At 38.8% G+C, this 19976-nt stretch overlaps 1 protein-coding gene across 1 annotated transcript in view; it reads right to left on the reverse strand.

Annotated features, from left to right (window-relative positions):
- Positions 1-979: 979 nt before the first annotated feature.
- The window catches only part of adamts17 (ADAM metallopeptidase with thrombospondin type 1 motif, 17), a 115823-nt gene continuing 96826 nt past the window's right edge, over positions 980-19976 (reverse strand). Inside the window, exons 21-23 of the mRNA XM_042344091.1 lie at positions 15953-16105; positions 5038-5215; positions 980-4300 (exon numbers count right to left, since the gene is read on the reverse strand). Of these exons, the coding sequence (XP_042200025.1) occupies positions 4149-4300; positions 5038-5215; positions 15953-16105 (483 nt within the window). The 3' untranslated portion in view covers positions 980-4148. The remainder of the gene's footprint in view (positions 4301-5037; positions 5216-15952; positions 16106-19976) is intronic.

Here is a 19976-nt window from a genome sequence, read left to right on the forward strand (position 1 = left end):
ATGGCATAAGGTTGCAGAACTAGGGAGGGGCGAATCCATGGATGGATTTAAACTTGACAAATTTGACACTGAATACTGGACATTGGGAGCATCTGCAAACATTTGTGAGCACATGAGCTCCGCACAAGCAGAAATGTTAATCTTTTGCTAATCAACAAGATAGAACATGTTAATTTCATCCAAATATTTAACAGGCAAAACGGAGTGGAACAGCCTAAGGAGTGTCCAGCAAATCAGGAATTATTCTTTAATTACACATTGTTTGAAATGTCAGGAGTGTTTTATGCGTGGCAGCTGGCAATAGTACAGCAGCTTTGCGAACACTATAATCCTGAACAATTATGCAGTGAACGGTATAATCATTTCTGGAGAAAAAATACATTTTGAATATTCCATCCGCTATGTTTCTTTTTCTGGTAAATAAATCAAAAGAAAATGTATATTTTTGACAACACAATCTTGAGAAACGTCTCAGAAGGAATCCCACCCTGGATGTATTTTGTTTGCTTCTGTTTGCACGCAGTGCGGATAATGAATTGCAGATGTTAGCTTGATACATTATACATATATAATATATATAAGGGACACTCATTTAGAAATTTGTATTCATATTTTAGAAACTGCAATATGAGATTATGAGAGGGCGTCACAGAATTTAATTATCCAGCACCTTGTTTTTTCAACCCAGTTGTCATTAAACTATGTCTTTAACCCCTTTAAAATCCTGCATTTAACCATTTCAGTTCTGGATTCATTCTGCGGGATTTCCATTACAGTTTTTTCTGAAAAGTATGTCAAGTCATTGGGGGTCATACATTTGGCCCTGTGCGGGATCGTAGTTGGCTGTTACAAATATTCTAAACTAAATAGACTATTTAGAGGATGATCAATAATTAATCCCAGATATCAAATTCAAACTTGTTCAGTCCCAGAAATCAAATTCAAACTCATTCATGCAAATAAAGTTCAAGAGATTCTATCTGATGAAAATAAATTTATTATGAAACATTCTGCAAAATTCTGTTCCACTAATAGAATGACTGATTTTGTTAGTCTTTTCATGATTCTCAACAATTTTCTGCATTTTTTTCTGGCACCTAGAAAACCATAAAAATACTGCAAGTCATCGATACAGTACAGATGTAGGCAAAACTGCTAACAGTACATTTCATTTTGTAAATAAAAAGCTAGTCATGATGAATATATCCCAGTATCACATTATAATAATATCAAGCACTTTCTTTGACGAGGATTACTGTCCCAACAGAATAGCACCATGTAGAATATAGTGGCAGTCTACAACTTTGACTCATTTGTGCAACCAATATTTTACAGTACAACTGTAATAGTACAAAGCCTCCTTTGTAAAACTGAAAGAAAACAAGTATGATGTAGCAAAAATTAGCACCAACTAAAATAAACACTGAAAAAAGTACATCTCTCATACCTTGTAGCTCACAAGCTTTGCCACATACAGGAATCTAACCTTTTCACTACTGGCTCTCAACTGGAGTTAACTTAGATGTTTTTAGTGGTTACGTTCAGGCACAGATCGTGTTTTGATCTGTTTGTTGTCTGAAAAGACACTTCACCAGGACTACAACATGACAAGCGGCAACCTAATGATGCCACCTGCATCCTCTACAAAAGTATTATTTTTAAAAATTGGTTTTAATTAAGACAAAGGTAATTCATGTAAGTTAACAGGAATTCAGTCACACCAATATACAACAGTACAATAACTCCAAACATTAATGATATAGAACAGTAGGTTCCTCATTGTGTACCCACACAATCGTTAAAGCTGCATAAACGTTCAACTGCAGCAGTTTATTGGACTAACTGAACAGTGTCTGAAAAAGATACATAATTATTCACTTTTATTTCAGAGATAAAAGATGGTAAAATAGTAATTAAAAAATGTTACTGGGCTACCCTGGTAGCACAGTGAGTCTATCCAGAGACTAGCTGAGCCTTTCAGAAACAGGAAAGTCCCTGATTTGATCCCTGGTCCATGGTGAGTTAGCTATCTCCCACAGGGCAGTGGTAGAGGTGCCGATGTTGGCTTCAGCACCCTGGCTAAGGGGTGGGAGGGTGAGGAGAATGTGCCTTTGTTCCAGCTCCTGATCAATATCAGCAATCCCTGCTGGAGGTATGTGTATGTGTGGATGTTGGGTAAGGGATAGTTTGGATTCACCCACGATGCCCTTATTCTTAACTAGTCTGTAAACATACAATGGCAAGGCTTAGTCATGATTAATGCCCACATGGGAAAAGTACTGGAGGATCATTAACCCATGTGCAGATTCACAACAAAGGGGGCAGAGATGTTGCTGGATAAAAACCTGTCCTTCCCAAATGCCTAAAGTTACTTTCTACATGAACAGGATAGATGTGATTAATTGGCGTGTTTCTTAACCCTTAATGCAGCACATTTGAGCTCATTCATTTGTGTGCAATCACTCTGTTGGGTTGGGACTCCCACTTCCTGCTTTAGGGATGTAATTCATAATAAGGGTCATAAAGTCAGTCTTCTTTGATTCACCTTTTGAGTTGCTGCAAAACCCAACCAGTGGGGCTAATTTTCAATCTAACATTTACATTGGTCTCACCTTCAAAAATGTGGTGGCAGCTGGTAGAAACAGACAGAATGATATGTGAAAGCTCTTTAAAGTAAGAAAAATCCTCCAATAGATTGTAAATACTACGAACATCAATCTAAAATAAATCCAAAGGACCAGATAAGATAGGGCAGGAATGGAATAAAGGATGACATAACTATGAGTAAAGGCTTCAATTTTTAAAAAATAAAATCTAAGATTGTTTTAGTATTCATCTTAATATGTTACGGTTAACATTACAGCAATATCTATGTATATAGTACTCCAGTATTAATACTTTTTCAGCATCACAGTGCATATGTTTCGCCTACAAAATATACAGTCAATTCACTTTACAGTATATTCTGTGAAGCGCTTTGACACGTCTTGAAGACGTGACAAGGCGCTATATCAAATGCAAGGATTATTTTTATGAGCTAAAAAAGACACCAGAGGTTCACGGAGACAGGAATTTCTATGGAGCTGCCAGCAGTCCAAAGGTTAATCATTTGGTTAGTTGCTTGTACACCCTATAAAATTCCATTCATCACTTTCATAACAGACAGAACAATATTAAATATGGGCTAAGGATGTGCCTTTATTTCTCTATGGTAGGTGTATCCACAAGTCCGTCCCCCATTGATAGTCACCAAGTACACAAAAGAGTAAAATCAGGCATCGGGTTGGAAGCACTGTCAATCTGCTTCCTGGTAGATCAATTGCCTTAATCTCTTTGCAGTCATGGTAGTCCCTTTATCCCAGTGCTAACACAGTGGGAACATGGAACCTGCCTGGCAGTGGTTTCTTACCAGTAACAAACTCAAGTAGTTTACTGCCAGCAGTAACATCACTTCTAGTTACCTCAGAGAGAAAATTACGTTTCTAAATATCATTTGCCTGTATTTTTCTAAAGGGCTGTTATGTTCATTTCATAGCACCAAAATGACTTAGCAGAAGACTGATTGCTACATGCTGTACTGGAAGCACCATTAACAGTAGTGAAAAGGTTAAACATAGCCATTCAAGTTTGCCTTTACATTGCTAAAACTGTGAATACCATTGTCACTAGGAATGAAAATGCAGGTGGCAAAATTTCGCCTGAACCAAGTGGTTTGTTAGATACTCTAGACGCAGAGACAGGTTCTAGTGGAAACAAACAATGGATTCGGCTTCTAAACATGTCTTCCTTCTGAAAACATAATTCAAACCCATCAATTTAATTCCGCAAAGAAATGCTATGGAGGACCATGAAAAGTTTCTTATATAAAAAGGAGCTGCTGTCACAATGGGTGGTGAGGCCTCAGAATGTGAACTGGCTAAAATGTTCATGAGAAGGCAAATGGTTGGGAAATTTCAGGTTAACAGTAGTTAATATAACACAATCCAAACTGCACAGGTCTTTGCAAGGTGTGGTAACAATGCTGTGGAACCATAATATGTCCAAGCGCTGTTTACTTTCAGTTCAGAAACTGTCTGTCCCCCAAATCGGTGTTGGAAGCTACTGAGAATGCTCCTCTTAAATAGACTAAGCCACAGTAGAACCTGCAATTAACTGCTGTGAAGCAGCTTGTTTGCGTAGAAGTCCCTGCAGGTCTGGCAGCAGCGCTGGTACCATCGCATGTCCTGACACAGATTCTTCTCTCGTATCACCCTGCAATACACTGTCCACTGGTCTCCTGTGCACTTGTAAGTCAGGGCAGCTTGGTGATTCCAACATGTAAACAGAGAACATAGTTAGAATTGGGCTTGCTTTGAATTATTTACTTAATTATCAATGTACAACAAACCACTATTCAGTAATATTTTCCTATACTTGAGCTACATTTGAATGGATTTTGTTCCCAAATTCCATCCACTCTGCATGTTACCTTCAATACTATGAGTCTTACATTGACATTAATTTCTTATGTTACCAAAGGTTTTTGGAAAGCCCAAAAAGATAACATTCTCATCTATAATTAGGTAAACATAATCTGTCCTAAGTGGATGTTTACTGACTATTCCTGATTTTATTCTTCTCCAGATGCATATCTTTTTTTCCCCCACTGCCACTATTTGGTTTTAGTCTCCTTCAGTACACTGGAATGAAACCAATCTGGCCCGTGTGATTTGTCTGCTTTAAGTTCCAACATCTTCTGTGAAGCGCTTTGAGACGTCTAGAAGACGTGACAAGGCGCTATTATCAAACGCAAGAATTATTATTATGAATAGTTTCTCTATTGATATCTACATCTAATGTCTGCTCCTTTATGTTCTATCCCAATCTCTCCCAGCACCTCTACACTAAACTCAGATGCAAAGAATTCTGAATTTCTCTGGATTTGACTATTTAAAAATACTGCGTAAAAGACACAGAGAAACACACCATCTGATCTGGGGCTATTGTCACACCAAACATCCCAATAATATGTAATATATTAGCTGGGCCTACACTCACCAAGCCTGGGCGATGTGATGGTGTTCACGTTTATCTTTTCATTACACGGCTCCTGGTGGCATTGTTTGTATGCCGCTGGTTTGGTTATTGATGGGCACTCAGTGCCGTGGCGACCGGTGACTTTGTGCATACACTGAACCACTCTTGACCGAAGGCCTCTCCCACACGTGGATGAACACTAAAAGAGTGAAAAAGCAGAGGTGTAAACCTTAGTATTTATTCAATAACAATAATAGCTTGGGTTTATATAGCACCCATCACAGAGTGCAATAATGGAACGCCCTACAGTGATGAGCGGATTTCAAGCAGGAAGAGAGGACAGGGGGATGTGACCATTAGGTGGGGTTGAAGGGGTAGGTTTTAATACATGACTTGAAGCTGGATAGAGAGGGGCAAAGGGCAGAAGGAAGCGAGTTCCAGAGATTATGAGTGTCGGTTCGGAAAATTCAACCCACCAATGGTCAAACCAATGGTGCAGGATAGAGTGGGGGATGTAGAGCAAGGCTGAGTAGAGGAGTGGTTTAGGAGGAGTTTGAAGAAATAAGGAGGGCGTGAAGTAAGCAAGAAGCAAGACTCTGTGCCACAACGGAAATTCAGCCTAAGGAAAGAAACGGCCAAGTTAACATTGATTTTGTTAATGGAAAGAAAAACATGCATTTTTATCGTGTCTTATCACATTGAAGCATCTCAAAACGTTTCACAAGTAATTACTATCAAGTACAGCAACTGTTTTGTAGGCAAATGAGGCAGTCATTTGCAGCAGCAAGGCTCCATTAAGAGTAATGAGGTGAGTGATCAGTTCATCTGGAGGACTGTTGGCTAGGACACTGAAGTAAACTCCCTTCCCTTTTCAAGTACTGTAGTGTCACAGAAATCTTCAACAGTCACCTGAACCAAAATAAACCATTTTCACTTGAAACAGTTCAGAGAAATGTTATTTTGGTTCTCTATATTGCCAGTGGTGGTAATAGAAACAAGAGGCTGCCTTAAATCTGATCGTGTGAGGGAGCTGAGTTAACCTCTCTATACCGGGTCAATTCAGCACTTGTTCATTTTCTAAAATTCGTAAATGTGTAATTAGCTGTTAATTCAGCTCTGCCAAACTCACTATGAGGATGTCAGCAGCACAGGTTTTAAAAAACACAATAGGCTGGTGAAATTAATCTAGTAATCTAGTTATTTATCTCTACAGTATCGACAGTATCGGTGTTTTAATTAGGTCTCATCGGTGCCATTCCTTCTTTAAAGCGAGGCTTTTTTAAAAAAAACAATAAAAGATTAGTTTTAAAAATCTGGTCCAGTGATAGGCTCTATTATTTGTCAGTAAGACACGATGGTGCTGTTTTGTATGCAAATGAGGCAGCCACATGCGTCATATCAGCAGTGGCTGGCATCAGCACTGAGAGATGTAAACTAATACATGGAGCTGCAAACTGATACAATGTCCAGAATTATGGGGAAAAGACAAATAAATTGGGCTGAATGGACTGTTCTTTCAAAGAAGAGCAAACGGTACCTCGGTTTAACGTCTCATCCGAAGGACAATGCAAGACACCTCCATCACTGCATTGGGGTGTCAGCCGAGACTGTGAGCCCGGTTATGGGCCTTGAACCAAAAACCTTCCGACTCAAATGCAAGAGTGCTCACCAACTGAGCGTTGACTCTCATTTCCCAGCACAAAGATATTGTGATTTTTTTAAAAAAAACTGTTTTCTAACATAATTGAAACGCTAAAAACAGAACAGGTGATGGAGGTACTTGTCACATGGAGTTAATGGCTTTCCTTGAAGTCAGTTGAGACTCCCAACTGCACTGCAATGCACTGTACAGCTTAGGTTGGAAAAAGCAGTCGCTCAAAATAAGATAAACGGGAAGATAAATACAAGACAGATGGCAATCAGCTGATGTCGGAACATCTGGAGCTGAATAAAAGGCTGAGCAGTGCATTTCAGTTAGTTCTTTGTTTGCCCCACTTGATGTTTTTTTTATGCTGTCTTTCTATTGGAAAGCAACTTCAGAAGTGAAGTGTATCTGGAATACTCCAGGCTGCTGATTCTATGGAAATTGCTCTGTTTATACTGCAGGATGACTCACAGAACCGGCAGTAATAAACTACACAAAACACATGTTCAGGCAATGACTGTACAGGCAAGACGTCACTGGTCAGAAAGGAATGCCGACATTGTATAATTGGAAAAACTCTATTATACTCTGTTACCCTGCAGCGCTGTACTGACAGCAGTCTCAGTGCATTTACCTTGTATTAAAGCAGCCTCTTTTTTTTGCACTTGTCTCTCTTGCCCTCTACCTAGAGGAACTCTTGTCTCTCTTACCCTCTATTGACAGCAGACCTGCTTCTCTTACATTGCAGCACTGCATTGGAACAGTCCTGCCACTGGTGATTAAATTCGACTTTGCACCATGTGATCGAGCACACCTCAGTACAGACCTTGGGGTGGGTGGGTGGGGGGAACATTTAAAAGATTTTTTTTGACAAATGATCTTAAGATTCACTTTCATTCCTATGGCAGATTTTGCGAGTTTGGCTTCTCGCCAATTGCTTCACAGCTACAGTTTAATTGACAGATTGGACAACTCTCTCTGAAATGATAATCCGATGAAAGATATGTTCACATTGCACCATTTGGTATGCATCATTCCAGTCAAGGTTAATGACCTTGCCTTCAATGCGGATCCCTGACTATCCAGCGATTGGGACATCCTACTGACGTGAAAAGCACTAAACAAATATAATTTGTTGTTGTTGACTAACTTTTCTCTTCTATAATTCTGAGTGAATTTATGCTTTAAAAAAAATCACACTGAGAAACAGACAATTTCTCACCAGGATTTTCAAAAGCCAAGACAACGCAAACTGAAATCTCACGTTTGATTTCATTGTATTGACATTGATCCTGCCCCATAACTGAAAAGGATCAGAAAGCACTTTCTTATCACAAAGTTCCTTGTTATCTTCCTTCCATGGCAGGAATAGATCCTGCAATCAGGTGAAGGAGAAACTAGACTAAATAACATTGATTCATTAGGTGTATCCAGCAACACCGAATGGCAACTAGATGCTATTGCTACCTGCAGGTTGCCTAATGCAGAACTTTGTAGGATTAGTGGGAAGAAATTCTCCCAAGATCTAGATTTACTCCATCTTCTTAACATTTCAGAGCATCCAGAATTTGGAAAAAATGTTAAATTTAGTCTTACCTTTGAAACTGGTTTTGTGTAGTTCCTAAAAGAGAATACAGGTTCACTGGCTTTAAAATGACGTCTGCATTTAAGAATTTGCCAAATTCTGGACCCAGATGGAAATTCCACCAATAGGTGAGCAGGTTAGGTCCATTTTAGTCAAATGGAAATTCCCATCCATACATGAAACTCTCAGTAGTTTGGTTTGAATACTTGACCAAAGTGATGGGTTTCCGTTTGTGCTACACATCCAGCAGACCAATATTAAACCTCATCTACATGTCATACAGAAATCAGGAAGCAAATAAACAAGAAAGCCAGTTCACCTGAAAAGCAACTGATCTATTCTTCAGATCACCCCTCACCCCAATATTGTCTGCTCCATTGTTTTATTACTGGCACCAACTGCAGCAGGCTTTTGGAAATCTGTTATCTTGTAAAAGTAAAAACAAGTTATAAAATGTTCCTCTGGAGCTCAGAGAAGTGGAAACTCAGCTGTTTTTCTGTGTCTGTTACACTGTGTGTGGTCCGAGCGCCAACGATGCCACACCTGTGACCCATTCACTAGAGGGGAACTACTTACTAATGGACTCAGAATGATTGCCCGCACAGCGGGAAGCAGATTACCATTCAATGCAAGATTACCATTCGAGTCCAATAAAGTACTAAAATTACCATGTAACTTTCGTTAGAATTAATGAACTAACTTTTTACAGATACTGTGGGATATGGAATTTTATTGAACAGAGTGCCAAAACTAGGGATTCCCATGAGCAACAGCACTGAAGTAATTTGAACTATTCTTTAGCATTACTCTCTCTGTTTTTTTAAAAAACAAATGCACATGGTTGGGAGCAGGGTGTCCACCTTTTCCATCAGAGCTATTTGCATTCATTGGGGGTATTTAAACAACACATTAAAGGCAAGGCCCACCCATATTGAAATCCTGAGTCTTTCCATCACTCACAGCAAGACTGCTGCTGCACTTGAAATTATTCATCTTTTTAAAATTATATTTTGGATCGATTGTTGAATGTTGAAATCGTATTCTACCCCAGTTAAGGAATATTACAATGTTTTCTTTCTACCATCTTTGTTTGCACCAGCCTAGCAACATTTCTAAACAGGAGAATCCTTGTTTCCTATGATGTTGAAGCCTGTGTCTGTCAGCCTCATCAAGCGGGCCAATCATTAACTAATTGTTTTGCTCACTGTTTTTTTTGTGTGTGTGGTTATGTGCAACAGTTTGAAACTCTCATAAAAACGTTGGCTATTATTATACAGACCAAGACTTGNAAAAAACAGATGCAAGTGTCTTTTAATCTATTATTGCCATTGGGTAATGTTACTGGGTCAAACTTTTCCAATGGATGAAACTGGTCAATATGTTTGGGTCTAGTACGTGTTAGGATGCTACATGTATTGTACTATCACAGAATTGTTTCTCAGTAGCGTTGCTAACACCGACATAAGCAGCATGTTTCAATTACACAGACTGGGCACATTCCTACTAATTCAAGCAAAGAAAATTCATATTTCTCAAGTACAATTGAAATGTCACAGTCCTAACAGTGGTAGAGAAAACTTTCTTGTTCAAAGTCAGCCAACACACATGCATTGATATCAATCTCACAGAGTTATTTCCTGGCTCATTGACAGAGCAATTTTAGCAGGATCGATGCCACAAGAAAACAAAAACACCCGTGAGGTACTGATTCAACAAAACTGCAAATCAGCATGAGAACAAATTGTATAATGCAATTAGTAGCCAGTGAATTATTTAGGTTCAGAACTTTGAAGTTATATTAATGAGTTTATAGGGACTACAACCTTAAGATTTGCATCGATTCATAGTACTTCGAGGAGGATTATATAATTTCATGCTGCTTCAGAGAGGAGATGCGTAAGAGCATCAGAGTCTATTCCGACAGGAAATAAAAGATCAGAGGCAAGTACTGTGTGAAATCCTACAAAAAGTTTGGGAATGTGAAGTGTGTTTTCCAAATTTTTTAAGACAACATTTAAAGCAAATTGACAAATTGTTACTTAAAAGAAATGCCTTTGATGGGTAGGAGAGGGACTAATGTTTTGATTCAAATAGGTTTTCGAATACACATGACACGAGGAATGGGATTGCATGTAGTCTTGAAAACAGAGTGCATTCTTTAGAAGACGACAACTATCTATTTCTTCCTAGTAAAGCTGATGTAATTAAATAACATTTCCAATTGGTCAAACCCACCACCTTATAAAACTATAAGGTCTCAAATGATTCCATCTGTTGACAAGGTTGATAACACTAACTTGCTTGAAGAACATGTTGGTGAGATGGCTGACAAGACCAGGAGTTTAATTTGATTTGTGCGCAAGGAAATTTGTTTTAATTTATTAAATAGTTGTAAAGTACTTAAGTATTAAAATGTGCCTCGCATATTTTGTCACCAAAATATTGCATAACTTCAAAGCTCTCCAATGTACAAACGATACACTGTACTACATTGACGACAAACATTAACATGCTGGACTATGAAGAAGTGCTGCACAACAGCACTCTACTAAAAGCTAATTAAGAAAATGCTTACAAAGCTCCAAATGTGAGAATGCACCAAAGACCAGCATATGATTGTACTTAACATAATGGAATCCAGCTTTAGCAAGACATATGAACCACCTTTTGATGAACACTCACACCCTTCATAGCTCTTACTCAAACGCAATCATGAATCGCTTTACTTGTGATTAAAGACTCAACAATCTGGCATCTAATAACCCTCAGTTAGACCTTTCATCCTTGTTCATACAAGAAGTAATTTGTCCGCAATAAAATACACTGAAAAGTGCCTGCAGTCAATAAGCAATCATCCTGTCCTCCACAGCTAAAGGCCAAAGCTCTTACCATTAAAAATAGGGCCTTTTTTTGTTTGCGATAAGATGAGGTCAGCTGAATGCGTTCTAATAATCTAGTTTATAAATAGTAATATAATAAACCTCTCTACAAACTCTTTACATTATCCATATTTAAATATCATCAGCCCAAACACCAAATCTATCCAGGTCCAATTATTCCCCATTATTAGAATTATTATTAACATAAAATCTATCCAGCTCCAATTATTTCCCATTGTTTACCTCAGCCTTCAGTTTGGGAATGATCAATAAATCTAGCTAGCTTTGTATCTGCCCTGACTTCCAAATCACCTGTGTGAAATAAACAAAAAGAGACCAAGTCCTCAGGAAGCAGACCTGACATCTTTGGGGAGAAATCCCAACTGGCTCTATTTATATAGCGTTTTAGAGCAAAGGGAATTTAGCAAATTCTTAAACACAGACCTATTTTTTAAAGCCAGTTTTCTGTACTTCTCTTTTGAGAACTACACAAAAAATCTTGAAATTTAAGACAAGAATTGAACAAGTTGCCAAATTCTGGATGCTCTGAAATGTTATGTAAATAGAATAAACCTAGAAACAGCTGGGAATTTCTCCCTACTTATTCCATATACAAACCCTCTTCTCATCCTCTTATTCAGCAATTGAAGTTAGATTCTTCCTGTCTATTCTGCGTGTTTTGATATTGTGGATCAATTTCCTGGGTGGCATGATGTCAAAAGGTTTGTAAAAGTCTATATATAATATATACAATATATATATTATATATAACATACATATTATATAATACATATTAGATATTATATATTAGATGTTATATCTAATATCTTTTTCTTTCTCAACTCTTACTCTTGTAAGTCTAGGCGACCACTCCAATGCAGCCTTGGGGGGTAGCTGCAATGTTGGAGGTGCCGTCCTGCAGATGAGATGTCAAACTGAGTTCTGTAGGCCTATTTAAGTGGACATTAAAGATCAGAGGTCCAACGTATTTTCCTGACTTTTATTTGTGAATACAATTTTAAAAGCCCCCTACATTGTGTTCCATATTCCCATAATCTTATACTCATTTTCTATGGTAACTCTCCTGACCAGTTTCTTACACTTACTCCCATGTACATCTGTCCTCTAGTGCAGCTGTTGATCTCCATTTGAAGTGGACTTTCTCACACCATCATTTTACCCTCAGCCCCTTACAATGTCTTCCCTCATTCAACAAGCTCCACTGCACGTCTCTCCCAGAGGTTTATGGTTATTTTGTGTTCCCAGAAAAATAAATAAATTTGGTTGGGGGGAGAGAAATTTCGTCTGGGTCTATATTTACCCTTTACTTATAATTTTAGAGGATGAAGAATTTGTCAATATTGTTGAATTCAGATTTAACTTCAAAGCTGGTTTTTTTGTCGTTTCTGAAAAAGAAATTACGCAAAATTGAGTTGCAAATTACAGCTGTATTTCAGAATTCACAAAATCCTGAAGGCTCTAAAATCCTAAGAAAGTAAAGAAAATCTAAACCTAAGTGGAATTTCTCTCCCTTTATCTTTTGCCCATACTCCTCCCTCCTGGCATTGCAGGTTCCCATACTGATCGAGAAATGGAAGAATCCAGTTGTCTTGATGAGCAGTCAGTGAGCGGAAGGCTTTTGAGGCTGTGCCATTCCATCTTTATGTATTAGCCTGGGAAATATCATAAGTTCCCTCTCCAACACCAATAAGATGGATGACTCAATGAATTCTGGGAATCTTCAGTGTACCAAAGCCAGCAGTGTGAACGTTCCCAGTTTCGTAGTCTTAGGTTAAAAATTCTGGATTATAGAATGGAAACATCAGCAGCAGTGCAGAATAAAACTCAATGCCAGCTAATAAATAGCAGCCTTGGAATGAGAAACAAAAAAGTAGTTAAAAGTATTTTGAAAATGCAACTATATCTCACTACTATCAGAAAGTTTTAGAGCAATCAGCAGACCTAATAATTTGGTACCCAACGTCCTATTAGAACATCCTTCACTGCCAACATTCACGGTTGTAGCAGTGTGGTCTGGTAGCAAAGCATGTTGATGTACCAGTCTAGTCTGGTGTAGAGTGAGAGATGTGGGTTGATGCCCATGGATCTCCATACACTGAATTTCTGATCTATCCTGAGTAGGTGGGAAACAGTGGAAGATCAAGTTACTCAGTTATGAATCACCAAACCACAAGATCTCATTTACATCGCAGCAGCTTTTTTTTCCCCCCATAGTGAGCACTATCTAATATCTTGCAGTAGGTTAACTGTCTGCCTGCTGGATTGAGAATGCTGAGATGCAGGAGGGAGAAGAGAACTATATACTTGGCGAGAAAAAATATTTTATCATTTACAGCTTGGTTTTACAATGCAAGATGCCATTGAAATGCTACCAACCAACACTGCTTATGCTTCAGGTCAGTTAGTCTGCATTATATTGGCTTGATGGTTCAGAACCAAAGGATTTCTTACCCACAAAGAGTTTTGCTGTTTTAGTTAACTACGTTTTTTTTTAAAAAAAAGCATCTGGACAGGCCACATGTGCTATTTCTGAGGAATGAAATTGGTTTTCTATAACTAAAGTAACCATTACTGTGTGCGATAAGAAAGATTCTGTTAAAAACTGTCAGAGTGTACAGCCCTCATCAGATCTTAAACTAAATACAATTAACTAGTCTTCTAATTCGATTATTTTTAATGTTGGATAAATACAAGTGGCAAGTGGATGGGCAAGCCATCTTACTCTACTAAAGGGTGGCTGGAAGTGGCTTTGCATCCTTCATTCCCAAACAGTTAGTCCTAGTCTCTGCTGTGTTCTCGGAGAAGGTGGTGAGAGGAGGTGAAGTAGTCCCCCACACAGGAAGGCAAAGTCTCAGATTACTCTTAATGCATATCTTGGAGACCGTCTTAACTCCAATATAGTTAGAGGCCTAAGGGAGATGATTTGGCTACTTTCTCAGACAGGAAATGGTGCAGGGATCTAAGATGGGGAAAGAGACTAAAATAAACCGGCAGATGTTTAATAAAAAACAAACCCCACTGTAATTCAAAGCAAATTGAAAAACTTCATGACACCAATTGCACCACTGTTGAACAAGCTCTCTTTATCACAGATTGGCTGGGGAAAGTACAAAGGATAAGATAAGGTCATTCAGTCACTGAAGCTCATCTCTCTGGTACATTAATTCTAAGTATATACTGGAGAGAGTGAAGCCACTTTGCTTGGCCTGTCACTTCAGAGCCCCAGGTGCATTCCACATGTCACAGTTGAAATAGGATAAAATAGGAACAAAGACCATTTAGCACTAAAAGCAGTGTCACAACAAGATGCTTGCTTCATACCTCTACTCTTCCCTGATCGTGTCCCAGTGGACTACAATTGAGTTTTCTAACAAATGAGTTCTAGTTTTCTCAACTAAGGGAAATTCTGATGAACTGTAAATACCAGATGCACTGCTGATGATCAGAAATTCTGTACACGCATTAAAAGCTCAATTACTTTCTGTACAAACACGGTTGAGCCTCTGGTATTCTACATATTGGTTTTGTACCATTATTTTAAGCTCAGATAAACATTTTCATTTCCAAAGAGAAGTGTATTGAGGCTGGATTCACAATCATTTCCTGTTCTATGCTCCTGCTGCTATACTACAGCAGAAGTCAAAGCGGTGGGAGAGCCAGGTAACACGGATAGTTTTAACATGACATGAGTTGCTTAGCAAGTAGCACATTAAAAGGGAATGGAAACATTTGCTCAGGTACTGATTCATTTGTAATCCATTCTAGCCAGTTGCCTTAAACAGAACTGGAGAAGATGAAAGAACTGGTTGACATAACATGTCCCCACTGAGAAGCTTATACTGTATTACAAATGTCCAAGTGATATTAGCGAAAGCACATTTGGTTAATGCAGTTTATAGGCACAGTCTTCCAGATAAGTAAGTCATTCACCAGATTGATGTTTGTGCCACCTTGCAAAGTGCTGCTTTTGCCTACCAAAATCATAATTACTGTGAAGTCCTTTGAGACTTTTCAAAATGATGAGGTGCTATAAAAATTGGAGGTTCTTTCTTTCTCCCCCAACCCCTCACCCCCAAATCCTGTTCTTTTACTGTATTCAAACTGAAGTATGAGTCTCTACAAGTAAAGGATTTAAGGTTCAGTGTAAGGCATTTGTTGAATTCAGTAAATTGAAACTTTAGAGCAAGGAGCAAATAGCTTTAAGACTTGGCAGTAAAAGCGAGGCTACATCATGGGAAAGTAGCCACATAGAGTTAGTCAACCTTGAGGCCACCGACTTGAAAGGAAATGGTTGTGGCTGCTGTAGTATCTGGCGTGTGCTGCTGTCCGGCTAGACAGGTGGCAGTTACGTCAGCAACACATGGTCTGAAGAATCCAAAACATCAGGACCATCTCCGTTTACATCACTTGGCAACAGTGACCGCGTTTCATTCAGCGTACTGAGGTGGTGAGTTTATTTAACTGAGAAACTCTGCTCTATTCTTTGTTTAGTCTTTCAAGGGGAGCAAGAGAAAGAAAACAAATCAAAGGATGAAGCTGCATCAATTATGACATGATTTGAGTGCTTGCATCAAGCTTTGAAAATGAATTTCAAGTTACATTAATGACAACAATTAATAAAAATGGCTGTAAACAAGCCAAAGCCATGACAAAACAAAAGTCAAGTGGTAAGTTATAATAATAATCTTTGCATTTGATATAGGGCCTTATCACGTCGTGGAGAAGTCTCAAAAGTGCTTCACAGAATGTATTGCAAAGTGGATTGACTGTAATTATCTGAAGGTAGTAATGGAGTTATATACATACCTTGGACCATTCGCCTGTTCTCCATTCATAACAGTTTGTGTAATCTTCACACTCCTCTTCCTCCCTGGGTCTCATTGCTAGATCGCATTTCCCTTGAGGATTGGTGCATGTCACTGTTCGTTGACGGATGCCTCTACCACAGTCTGTTGAGCACTACAGAAATTGGTCAGTTACTTTGGGGTTCAATTCTCAATGCCAGAGGAGAAATTTTGCAGTGTGTAATGTAAATATTGCTGGTAATAACTGTCACATCACAGCAAAATTTCTCCCTTATTTTCAGATCTTTACATTTTAGTGCATAAAGCACTTGCCTCCTGTAAATGACTCCTACTGATATTTAAATCAGGTTTATTGATGCAAATGATGCCCTCTCTGTTGCATTTGCTTTGGAAGCATGTCCCTCCACTTTCCTCATCTATCCAAATTAACAGACAGATCTTGCCATAACCCAGGTGTCTCTTTGTAATGTTGCTCCAGTTTGGTACATTTCAGAATATTGCTCGCGGAGTAGGTTTTTGAAATTATGTTGAGGAAAAACCTATCCCTTAAAAGTATTGCTGAATTCAGTATCTTTACCCTCTGCGTGGTGCAACTTAACTGACTTTCTCCCTTGGACAAACTCTAAATGTGCTGTCACTGCCCTTGATAGATATTTTGTTTACTCCATTTGCTCAGCAGTAAACAATGTTGACATTTTAATCTTAAGTGATTGATTTTCACTTAGAAATCGCTGAAAGGGTTAAACATTTAATGGCAATAAAAAAACATGCATTTTTTACAGATTGCCTTCAACTCACGCTGAATCAATCGCTTTGATTTCATGGAGCTGTTGAAAAGTTTGGTTTCTCTGTCATTACTGGTTGAATTCAGAAAAGTATAATGAAGACTGACCAGTTCAAATAAAGTGTCGGTTCTTAACAGGACTGATGAGATTAAGCTTCACTGAAGAAATGTTAACAGTGTCATGGCATTATAAAGCACTACCACTGGGGAAGGGGATGTATTAAAGCGCCACATTTGTCTAATAATAGCTCAAATACCTTCAAAAGTGAAACAAATACAATTTATTTAAGGGGATAGTATATTCCGTATGAACTGTATTTTATACTGGATGTTCCATGTCTTGACAAATGAGAGATTACTAATGTAGGAAGAATGACCAGTCTGTACATATCAATTGATGCTCAAAGAAGTCATTCTTTGTGGTTATGTTGCCATAGAAGTAGAGTACATCTTTGTCTTAAAGTATAATACTGGCTGATAAAGTATAATGTTCCATCTTGGACCCACACTGATTCAGGAGCTACAGCTCGCAGGCCCACTGTAGCACCAGCTGTGCTTTCTGACAATGTGTGGAACAAGGACAAACACAACACACGCATCCTGTCAGTCATTGCTGCCTGACCTTGGCTGACCCTGGAGGAACATGGAGCTGACTGAAGTACCAGTGCTATACCATACAAATACAGCAATTTGTCGAGAAACAGAGGCTGCGTCAATTTAGGTTATATTCCCCAGAGCCAAAGAAGTTAAGGGGTGATCCGATTGAGGCGTTTAAATTAATTAAGAGGACCTGACAAGTTAAATAGGAAGTGACTTTCTCTCCCTCTCTGTGGATGGGGATTGTGTGTGGAAGTCTCTCTCCCTGTGGCATGGGTGGATATTTTACTTTGTGTCTGTGTGGGGTGTATGTTTGTATCTGTGGTGTGTGTGTGTGTGTGGTTGGTGGGGGGTAACTGTGGGGAGTTCTCTCCCTTCTTGGAATGCAGCAAGGCGATGCCAGTATTATACTCTGCACACATTTTATTTCCTTGGGTTCTATTGCTGGCAGCAGACGGTAGGAAAGCACAGTACTAAGTCCCAAATGTGGTACAATTTTATTGCCTCATCCATTACTGTCCAGTTTAACCCTGTTGCCTTCAACATTTTGTACAGAGTTTTACAGCCCAAGCACATTCCTTTTCTGCTGCTTTCAACAGAGAAGTATTACCCAGATAATGTTACAGAGTGAACTAAGCTAGGATTGTCAGAAGCTGTTCCCTATCGCAGTTTTGTTTTCTGAATAACGACACCGAGGTCTTGTTGAAGAAATCATCCTTATAACTCAGTTTAAATGCTCAAAACATTAAAGCTCCTAAAAAAAAGGCTATTTGCGATTTAATGGGATCCACTTTGCATTGATTTCTAATTAGCTTTCATAGTAAAGAACTGAATGGGACTCCCTCTGGTAACCTGATGTACTTCTCGCACGTTATGCGCTCTGAGACGCTATCCTGCGCTCTATGTGCAAGTTGTTGTTTGTTGTCGTTATGCCAACGTTTGGGAACTCACGTCCATAAGTATATCGTGTGGGAGAAAGTTCCTGTGGGTCAGTTTGATGCATTTCCTGATTCCTTTCTTTTTTTAAAAAATTAGAAATTGCTACATATCAGACCCTAGTTATTTTTTGTGTGAATATTTTGCATCCATTGTCCAGGGGAATTTATATCTTTGTCAAGCCGCCTGTAACTCACAACAACAACATACATTTATATAACGCTTTTTTTACACTGGGTAGCACCTCTAAGAACTTAACAGAGGCGGAGTCTGACACTGAGCAGGGAGAGTGGGGAGGTGACAGTAGACACATTCGAAGAGGAAGCTCTAAAGGCGTAATTTGAAGACGGACAAGGAGGAGGCAAGGTGGAGAGATTGAAGCAGAGATTTCTTAAGTTTTGGGATGTAATGGCTGAAAGCATGGCCGTTGATGCTAGAGTGGAAGGGACAAGAATATGGGAAAAAATAGGTGATTTACCATCAGAGCTGTAAGCTGATTATCTTCTTTCACCTTCAGCTACAGTCAGATACATCCCCCCAGGTGTCATAGGTTTTTTCTCCTCATAAATTTGATGCACAGAAAACAGGATCTGTGCACACTCACTCACTGCCCGCCAAAGAGATTAGTAGCTGGGTTTCATTTCTTCTCCGAGAAAGCTTAAGTAATTTTTTTCGTCCTTCCAGTGTAAATGAAAGTGCCAAGCATGATATACAGTTCTCCAAATGATTACAGGCTCTTAGTAAATCATTCCTTGTAATGGGAGTAAAATGACATTCGAGTTTAAAGGGGCCATTTAAAAACTCAAAGTTGGTCATTCTGTGTAGGCATGGACAGAATGGTAACTGTTATTGATTTTTCTGCCAGGTCCATTAAGCTCAATACTTGTAAAAGTTTTAACGTAAGCACAATGCCACATGTACCTTTTTACACCTCTAGAATACTGATGTAAGAAATGAAAACAATATTTGGGCTGGCAATAATATCTTCAAAACGTTTCTGGCTAATGTCTCCTTGGTCCCAGAAACTAATAAAAACTGACAAAGTTGTTCTTTTTCATCATAGATTAAATGTATTAATGCCTCTGTTGGTTCCAGGACAGCCTGAGTGGAGGCCAGTGAAAATGCTGGACTGAAAGGTTTGAGTTTATATCGGAGGTGCAGAAATATAGAGCAAAGTCCTGGCAGTCAATTTCCCTTAGATTCAAAATGTTTGACTTATTGTGCCACTTTCCATTTACTGTACTTGCAAACTCCTTTCATTTGACACAACTTCAAGTACTAAAGAAAAAAGTTGTGAATTCTTCCTAAAGAAAAATGTATCACCATCGCTGAGAAGAAATTAATTCATGAAATTCGCCATGACATTTTTCCTATGTGCAGAGAATGCACACTCCAGACAGACTCTCTCAGGAAACAAAAGCCAAAGACACTGGAAATCTGGTATAAACACAGAAGTCGCTGGGGACGTGCAGCAGGTCAGGCAGCATCCATGGAGCGAGGAAAATGGGTTAACGTTTCAGGTCTATGACTTTTCGTCAAAACTCTCTCAGGAGTCTGCTGAATAACATCCGAGCAGCGCTATAACAAATAAAAAAGCATAGGAAGCAGGAGCCTATAAAAGGCCATTAAGGTCCCATTTTCTGAAATGCCATTAGTCACATCTATCCTACCTACAATCTCACCTCCTTGGGTATCTGTTCACCTTGTA

Source organism: Callorhinchus milii, unplaced genomic scaffold, assembly GCF_018977255.1.
Source record: "Callorhinchus milii isolate IMCB2004 unplaced genomic scaffold, IMCB_Cmil_1.0 Scaffold26, whole genome shotgun sequence".
Taxonomy (NCBI): domain Eukaryota; kingdom Metazoa; phylum Chordata; class Chondrichthyes; order Chimaeriformes; family Callorhinchidae; genus Callorhinchus; species Callorhinchus milii.